At 52.1% G+C, this 9,349-nt stretch overlaps 1 protein-coding gene across 1 annotated transcript; it reads left to right on the plus strand.

The window, feature by feature from the left end:
• Positions 1-5,410: 5,410 nt before the first annotated feature.
• On the plus strand, positions 5,411-8,315 carry CXCR3 (C-X-C motif chemokine receptor 3). The gene is made up of 2 exons (XM_019956497.2): positions 5,411-5,639; positions 6,826-8,315. The coding sequence occupies exons 1-2, from the start codon at positions 5,628-5,630 to the stop codon at positions 7,912-7,914; spliced, it is 1,101 nt and encodes a 366-aa protein (XP_019812056.2). The 5' UTR covers positions 5,411-5,627; the 3' UTR covers positions 7,915-8,315.
• The last annotated feature ends 1,034 nt before the right edge of the window (positions 8,316-9,349 follow it).

Below are 9,349 nucleotides of genomic sequence, written 5' to 3' on the forward strand. Positions count from 1 at the left end.
ACTGTGGGAGTGATGGGGACTCAAGAATCCATCAAGGTTAGATGCACTCCAATGTTCACAGCAGCACTGTTTCCAATTGTCAAGACATGGAAGCAACCTAAATGTCCATCAGCAGATGAATGGATAAAGGTGAGGTGTATGTATACAATGGAATGTTGCTGCTGCTGCTGCTAAGTCGCTTCAGTCATGACTGACTCTGTGTGACGCCATAGACGGAAGCCCACCAGGCTCCGTTACTCAGCCATAAAAATGAATGAAATAATGCCATTGGCAGCAACATGGATGAACCTAGAGATTATCATACTAAGTGAAGTAAGTCAGACAAAGACAAATACCATTTGATATCACTTATATGTGGAATCTAAAATATGATGAACTTTTTATGAAACAGACTCACAGACATAGAAGCAAACTTAGGTTACCAAAGGGGAAATGGGGTGGAGGAGGCATCAATTTAGGAATTTGGGATTAGCAAATACAAACTACTATAGATAAAATAGATAAACAACAAGGTCCTATTGGTATGGCATAGAGAACTATATTCAATATCTTGTAATAAACTATAATGGAAAAGAATATTTTAAAAAGAATATATGTATATTCTGGAGGGCATGGCAACCCACGCCAGTATTCTTGCCTGGAGAATCCCATGGACAGAGGAGCCTGGTGAGCTATGGTTCATAGCACTGCAAAGAGTTGGACGTGACTGAAGTGATTCAGCATGCATGCATTCATATATATCTGGATGACTTTGCTGTGCACCAGAAACTAACACATTATAAATCAACTAATACTTAGATTTAAAAAAAGAATTCATCAAAGTCAGCCTTCCATGATAGAAATTTTGTGTGTTCCCAATGTTGCTACTTGCACCTCTGGAGAGTCTGGACAGGCCCCAGAACAGAGCTGGCATCCCAAGAACAAGGCGGGATGGGAACAGATGCACATTGACTGCAGATGTGGGGAATTCTCCAAGTCGGGTCTTCAGGAACCTGCAGCGGAATGGAGACTTCCAGAAGTACCAGAGATCCTCCTTCAGGTATCACAAAAGGGGTCTGGCACTTGGCAGATTTTTGCTTGGTCCTCTGGGCTCCTCATCCTGGAGACTGACATTTCCTCTCCCTGGTAAATGAGGAGAAGCAGGGAAGAAGAATGGAGATTTGGTGAGGTCCACCAAAGCTCCCTCTAGGGCGTGAGCCCCGACAGGTGAACACCTGCCCTTACACAAGATGCCTGCGTGAAGCTGCGTGGTGAATAAGGTGTGGCTCCTGAAAGATCCAATCCTTGGGCATGATTGTGAGTATTGGGAGAGCACATTAGAAAGTAGCCTGGATAGGAATGTTGTGACAAACCCTTCTAGCTGACTAGCTTGGGACAGGTTGCTTCATCTTTCTGAACCTTCACTTCATTCTCCAAAATGAGTACAGCAAGCTCTGCCTCCCCAGGAGGCTGAAAGATTTAAAGGAGATCATGTATTACAAAGCCAAGAGCTTGCCAAGTAGAAGATAACTTGTATTTATCAGTTCCCAGGCACTGCTGGTATGTGGACAGGATAACAGGAAGGTCATTGTGCTTGTTCCCATGGTTTGGGTCCTGAACTATTCTCCAGCCCTCACCCTACTCTCACACATACCTTCTTTCCCAACCAGACTGCCTGCCCCTGGGCTGACAAGCTCTTCCTCACTTCCTGGCCTTGGCATCTCCTGTTCCCATGGCCTGACATGCCTTGTCTCCCTTTGCCACCTGACAAATGGCAGCAACATCCTCCTTCCTATAGCTTGGGGGCTTAGTCTCATGGGCCTGGACTGCTGAGGCTCCAGCCCACGGCCCCAGCCCTTAGGAAGGACTTGCCTCCATCAGGCTCAGAGCTACAGGGAAAAGGGCAAAGGAGGGGTGGTTCCCAATCCCTGGGCCTCCATGCGACTTAAGCTCTCCTTCTCTGAAATCCAGAGCCGGCAGAAGGAAGCAGAGTCCCAGCACTGCCTGGGCCTCCTATACTCCTTCCTGGGATTAGCATTCTTCTTCATTTCGTGTAAGAAAGGCTCTGCCCCAGCCTATCCACTGCCTGAACCCCACGGAAAGCTTGGGCCTCACTGAGCCTGCTCCCCTGAGGGCTGGGGACAGGCAGCCAAAGGACTTTGGGAGCAGGGCTTCCAGCGGTACTTGGAGAAGCTGCGAGAGAGGCTGTGAAACAGCAGACACTGAGGGGGAGGAGGAGGAAGTGGCCCCTTTCCCTGGCTGGCCTGACAGACAGCTGTGGAGGCCCTCCTTCCTGTGAGGGACCAGGCCCAGAGCTCAGATCTTTGAGCCTCCCAGCTCCCCAAACCACAGCCCAGAGGTGTGAAAGAGAGAAAAAAAAAACAGGGGGAGGGGTGGCAGAGAAGAGACAGGTGCACATTTCACACCTTGACCACAGGTGGGGCCCGGAGCAGCTTCACTCTGACTAACTTCCTTCTAAAGCTTCCCCCCTGGCGGCTCAGAAGGCCAGAAGCAGAAGGGCATAGCCACCAGAACTCAGGGTGCAGGCCCCTGGCTAGCTGGGTCTTCCCCAGGACTCGGTCTGCTTGGGACCTGGTCTGGGGGCTTCTTGGGACACAAGGGGCCAAATTCGAGGGCCAGGTGAGAACTTGGCTTGGCACAATGACCCAGGCAATTTCTCAGGCAGGTGAGCTGTGAGAGAGAGCAGCAGCCCACTGTAGACCTGACCTTCTGCAGCCTTGGGAGGGGCTGATCTGGAAAGTTACTAGAAGGGGAGGAAACTGCTGCTCACTGGGTACTTTACTCTGTGCCACATGTATTGTTTACAGTTCACAGAACAGCCCTGACACATGTTTACTATTTTTAATCCCTACTTTCCAAATGAGGGAACCAAGGTAGAGAGATAAAATGATTCTCCTAAGCTGACATATTGGCATAGCCAGAGGATTAGAGCAGGACTAGTCAAACCCTCCGAGCTAAGGCGAGGGGCAGCCTTTCAGAAGGATCCATCCTCCACCATGTCCCTGATGTGAAAGGGCTCCCAGTACCTCTGGGTTTGTGGCCAGTATCCCTCACACTCAACATTCTCAGCTCTGCTTCTATTAATGGCTGACCCTGTGCAGGGGCCTCACAGCCTTGGTCATCTCAGATCATCTTGTAACAACCCTGCGGAGACCAGCTCAAAACTGTTATGTCATTGGTCCAAGGTCACACACCTTGAGCAAGGCTGAGTCAGAGCTGGAGCCAAACAAATTCAGCATTTTTTCCATTCTTCCCACCTCATCACAGGCTTCTCAGGTGGTGGAAGTGGTAAAGAATCCACCTGCCAACGCAGGAGAAGCAGGTTCAATCCCTGGGTTGTGAAGATCCCCTGGGGAAGGGAATGGCTACCCAGTCCAGTATTCTTGCCTATAGATTTCCATGGACAGAGGAGCCTGGTGGGCTGCAGTCCGTGGTCACAAAAAAGTCGGACACGACTGAGCAAATGAGCCCACACACACATACTGCATCTTGGCCACACAGGGAGCAGCGGGAACAGCCTGCCCCATAGCCCAGGCTAGCTTCTCAGGATATAGCCCAACTCAGAAAAGAAAGCTCTCTGCCCCTTTCCAATGGTCTTATCTGAACTTCTCTTGTTTTTCCTTTCCAGCAACCCATGAAGGTGGGGATAGTGGTCCCCATGTGGCAAATGAGGAGACTAGGACACAGGAAGGAGGCCAGAGATTCAGAGACTTTGAAATGTCACATGGGCCTGTACGCTCCAACATGTGCCTGGAAGACCCACATCAGGTTGTCAACTTCTCCCAACACAAGATATTTCCAAAACCGTTAACTATTGTCACCATCAATTCATAAAGAAAAGATCTTTCTAATACCAAAAAGCAGGCGAAGGGTATGAATGCAGAATACAAGAACTCCTTCAGTTGAACAGATAGAGCTCCTTGTTTTCCTCCTTTCTATCATGTGTGGAAGCCCAGGGAATGGAAACTCTTCATGGGATGGCACTGCAAACCATGGTCCCAGCTCCCCCGCCCCCACCCGCAGGCCATCACCTGCCAAGTCCTGTCTTTCCTAACTGCCAGGCTTCTGGAATCCTCCCATGCTCCCCTACTTGTGTTGCTCCTGACCTCCTCCAAGCCTTTAGTTCCCTCTGGCCTGGATCCTGCAAGTGACAAGCTGCTTAGAGAGAGAATAGTCACATCTTCTGACCACGGGAGGTGGGGAAGGGCCTTGCTGCCTCCCAAGTGTGCGTTTTGTCAGAAAGTTTGAGCTGAATTCCAGGCCTGAGCCTGGAGGCTCAGGTGACACATTCTGACTGAAAACTGGACCCCAAAGCCGTGGTCTCTGTCTCAATCTCTCTCTTCTCCCTCTCTCTGCTTTTCGTCTACGAGGAGAAAGGGAAACTGCTTGGTGAGGCAAAGGGCCACCTTTCCCCTCTGTTAATGAGAGCAGGGAGGGGAGAAGAGGGCAGAGGGGGCACCAGGCTAGGTGAGGGAGGAACTTTTGCAGTGCGCAGCTATCAAGAGACTGGTTTGCTCCACAAATGCTTTTACAGCTTTTCCTTAAAAAAAGAGATCCCCATGTACTCTTCCCCAACCCTTCTCCTCCCCTAGAAGCAACTGCTCTCATGGATTTGTGGTGTGTTCATTCCCTACTTTAACCTTCTAAAACAAACAGCTGTATCCAAAACAAGATGGTATTGTTTTGTGTGTGTGGTTTTTCAAATTTACATAAGTGGTATCAAACGATACACAGAATTCTATCACTTGCTTCTTCCACTGTTGGTCATTGGCTTTTCTAGATGCCTCCATGTTAAAATATCTAGCTTTTAGTTCATTTGTTTTTACCTGCATGAATACATCACTGTTTACCCATCAAAAAACAGCTGAAGGCAGTGTGAGGCAGAGTAAAGGCAGAGTAAAAGGAAGAGTCTGACAACTGTGAGTTCAATCCTAGCACCTAACCTTACTTGCTGTGTCTGACAAAGGCCTCTCCCCTTTCTGGGTTAGCCATGGGGATACTGCCTATGCAAGGGGTTTGTGTGGCTGAAATGAGGCAGTGTCAGAGAAAGTGCCTGAAGCAACACCCAGCACACAGCCAGTTCATTACTAGCAGTTCCCGTTCCTTGCTCCTGTTGATTAGCGGGGAGGGGCAATGGCAAAGGACTAGAATTTGTGTGTTGGACTGCTCTCAAATATCTTCAGTTTTTAAGAAGGTTAAGCTCCTTTATACAGTTAATACATTTAGCAAGCCGGTCTACAGTCATGTGAGATGAACTCCAGCCCAGGACTGATGAGCAGCGGATCTTACCCCTGGCAGCAGGGCTGCCCTGCCCCTGTCAGCTACCTGCTTCTCCCTCAGATCTCTCTCCTCAAAGCACCTGCCCATGCCCCGCTGCCCCAGCCTTTCTGGTCCCAGGCTTGTGGCCAACTCCCAGCGTGGCTACCTTGGGCCAGGGGCGTGGTGGAGTAGGGACCCCATGGCCTTAGGTCTAAGGAGGTCTGGTGTAGATAACCCCATGGAAGAGGCTGCTGCTGAGAACCGCGTGAAACCCTCACTTCCTCTGTATAGTGCAGGTTCCCGACCACAAGCACCAAAGCAGAGGGGCAGGCAGCACGCGGCCCAGCAGCCAGCGTACCAGCCCAGCTATGGTCCCTGAGGTAAGTGCCGCTGCCCAACCAGGCCAGACCATAGCTATGAGTGGAGAGTCTAGGACATGAGGGGACCGTCAGGACTGGCCCAGAAGTCAGGGCCACCAGAGGGTTGGGTGAACAGGTACAGAATGCAGGGACTGTATAGAAGCAGCACAGGACGGGGTATTCGGAAACCACCTTGGCCACTGACTTGCGAATGACCACAGGCAAGTCCCTCCCCTTTCTGGCTTTGATGCCTCATCTGCAAAATGCATGAGGTTGAGGCTCACCCCTCACGGCCCCCAAGGCTCCCTTCAGCTCTGACTTGGAACTTAGATCTTCCGTGCTGGACTGAATTGGCACCTGGGAGACCCACAGCTCTGGGGTGGTTTGCGGGGAGGTGGGAGAAGGGAAGAAGAAATATTTCTACTGGAGCTTGGTGGGGGGGCCACCCAACTTGGTGGGTGGCAAGCCTCAGTGTAGGGGAGGGGAAAGACAGGGGCAGAAACTTGTGTTGGGGGGCAGCAGTGATTTGTAGAGGGGCCCCATGGGGGACAGGAAGTTGGGGTCCCCAGGCAAGGGCTGAGGAGGGAACAGGAGGGCCAGTGACTGGGAGAGGGGACTGTGGGGAGGTGCCTGGGGAGGAAGGTGGTGGAACTAGGCGTGGCCAGGAACTGAGGACCATAAGCCATAAAGAAAGGGTGAGGAGAGAAGGAGCAGGGAGGGCTCGGGACAGAAGGGAAGCTCTCCCTCTGGTTCACAATCCCGTGCCAATGGGATGACCCAGAAGGGAGAGAGAGAAGCAGGCTTTGAGAAGGGAAGTTATCAGCCCAGCACCCAGGCCGGGCAGATGGAGCTCAGGGGGGCGGGTTTGGAAGGAAACGCAGGACAGTGGCAGCCTGAAGCCCAGCTGCTTTACAAAAGGTTCCTCAGACTAAATCTTCAAGGAGTGACTTGTTTAAGTGAAGTATAGTTGATTTACAAGGTTTCAGGTATACAGCAAAGTGATTCAGCTATGCAGACATAAATATGTATTCTTTTTCAGATTCTTTTCCATTATAGATAAGCTACAAGCTACTTAGTTCCCTGTGCTGTGTGGTAGGCCCTTGTTATATATGTTTTATATACAGTAGCGTGTATCTGTTCATCCCAAATTCCTACTCAAAAGAGTAACTTCCAAGGCCTTCACACGCTCTATGCCCTCCCTCCACAGATGAGTGAACGCCAAGAGTTCCAAGCCTCCGATTTTGCCTACCTCCTGGAAAACTCTTCCTATGACTACGGAGAAAATGAGACCTACTTCTGCTGTACTTCCCCACCCTGCCCACAGGACTTCAGCCTCAACTTCGACCGCACCTTCCTGCCCGTCCTCTACAGCCTCCTCTTTGTGCTGGGGCTTCTGGGTAATGGCATCGTGGCAGTTGTGCTGCTGAGCCAGAGGGCGGCCCTGAGCAGCACCGACACCTTTCTGCTGCACTTGGCTGTGGCCGATGCACTGCTGGTGCTGACACTCCCTCTCTGGGCAGTGGATGCAGCCATCCAGTGGGTCTTTGGCTCTGGCCTCTGCAAAGTGGCAGGTGCACTCTTCAACATCAACTTCTACGCAGGGGCCCTCCTGCTGGCCTGTATCAGCTTCGATCGGTACCTGAGCATTGTGCACGCCACCCAGCTCTACCGCCGGGGCCCCCCGACTCGCGTGGCCCTCACCTGTGTGGCAGTCTGGGGGCTCTGTCTGCTCTTTGCGCTCCCAGACTTCATCTTCCTGTCCTCCCACCATGACAACCGCCTCAATGCCACCCACTGCCAGTATAACTTCCCACAGGAGGGCCACACAGCTCTGCGCATCCTGCAGCTGGTGGCAGGCTTCCTGCTGCCCCTGCTGGTCATGGCCTATTGCTATGCCCGCATCCTGGCTGTGCTGCTGGTCTCCAGGGGCCAGCGGCGGCTCAGAGCCATGCGGCTGGTGGTGGTGGTGGTGGTGGCCTTTGCCCTCTGCTGGACCCCCTACCACCTGGTGGTGCTGGTGGACACCCTCATGGACCTGGGGGCCTTAGCCCGTAACTGCGGCAGAGAAAGCAGTGTGGACATAGCCAAGTCGGTCACGTCGGGCATGGGCTACATGCACTGCTGCCTCAACCCACTGCTCTATGCCTTTGTGGGTGTCAAGTTCCGAGAGCGGATGTGGGTGCTACTCGTGCGTCTGGGCTGCCCTGACCAGAGGTGCCACCAGCGGCAGCCGTCAGCTTCCCGCCGGGAATCATCCTGGTCTGAGACCACAGAGGCCTCCTACTCAGGCCTGTGAGGCTGGGATAGGGATCCCTCTCCACCTGTCACATTCCAGGCTGTTCCCTCACTCACTTCCCCAACACACACTCCTGGGAGTCCCCTGTGGCCCTAGTCTCCCAAGGAGCTGCCCTCCTGGCTCTGAGGGTTCTGCCATCACTGCTCCTTAGCTGCCCAGCCCCATCCCACTGCTTGAGGGGTGGCTGCCTTCAGGCCCTTCTTACCTTGGCTGCACAGAACCCCACCACCCTCCCAACTCTGTCAACTAGGCCTCAGCCTTCCCCATATGCAGGGAGCATGAGGCAAACAGCCTAACGCTCTGCAGTGACTGGCAGTGGTTTCTGAGACTTCTGTATTTGCTCACTTTGACTTTTACATGTAAGACTGCTTCAAACTTTTCAATAAACAAGCTAAACAGGACCACACCGTGTTAGTGCATCATTACAGCCAGCCCTGCCCAACCTCTGGGGATGCTCTTCCTGCTTCTCCTTGTCTGGCCCTGGGTTTGTGCCAACCAGTGCTGCCTGTCTCCCCTCCTCTGACCTCCTGGGTATACCACTCACTCACAGGGTGAGTGGGTGCAGGGTAAGCAGTTAGTTGACCAGCTGGCTAGACACCATCTAGGCATAATTTTGGAGAAGGCAATGGCACCCCACTCCAGTACTCTTGCCTGGAAAATCCCGTGGACGGAGGAGCCTGGAAGGCTGCAGTCCATGGGGTCGCAGAGGGTCGGACACGACTGAGCGACTTCACTTTCACTTTTCACTTTCATGCACTGGAGAAGGAAATGGCAACCCACTCCAGTGTTCTTGCCTGGAGAATCCCAGGGATGGGGGAGCCTGGCAGGTTGCCGTCTATGGGGTCGCACAGAGTCGGACACGACTGAAGCGACTTAGCAGCAGTAGCAAGCATAATTTGGGGAAGGGGCTTTCAGACATAAGTAAGAGTCCCCGCACTCCAGAAGCTTAGACTGACAAGGAAGATGTGTAGGTGACTACCAAGCAGTCTATGCCACGAGGCTAATGTGTGGCACATGTTCAGAGTACTGTAGCTGGAGCCCTTTGGGAAGACTTCTTGGAGACAGAGAAATGAGCAGAACTTAAAGGGCAAGTAGTATTTCCAGGGCAAAGAGAAGGAAAGATGGTATTTCCAGGCAGATGGGAGGGTAGTATACCAAAGGTGGGAAGGCTAAAAACAGTGCTGCTTATTGGAGGAATGGTAAGTGGTCCAAACTGGCTAGAATTAAGGGTTCAGATAGAGAAAGGATTGAAAAGACTGAAAGTTAGTTTGGGACCCAGGTGATGGCATCACAGGTTACAAGGCTGTAGTGGCTATTCATGTTAGAGATGACACAGGCTTTTACTAAGAAAAACAGCAGGGGGATTGGGGGGAAAAAAAAGGGCAATGACTTAACAACACATGTGTGGGCTGCATGGAGCACCTTCCTGTAGCTA

The sequence above is a fragment of the Bos indicus genome, chromosome X, assembly GCF_029378745.1.
Source record: "Bos indicus isolate NIAB-ARS_2022 breed Sahiwal x Tharparkar chromosome X, NIAB-ARS_B.indTharparkar_mat_pri_1.0, whole genome shotgun sequence".
NCBI lineage: Eukaryota > Metazoa > Chordata > Mammalia > Artiodactyla > Bovidae > Bos > Bos indicus.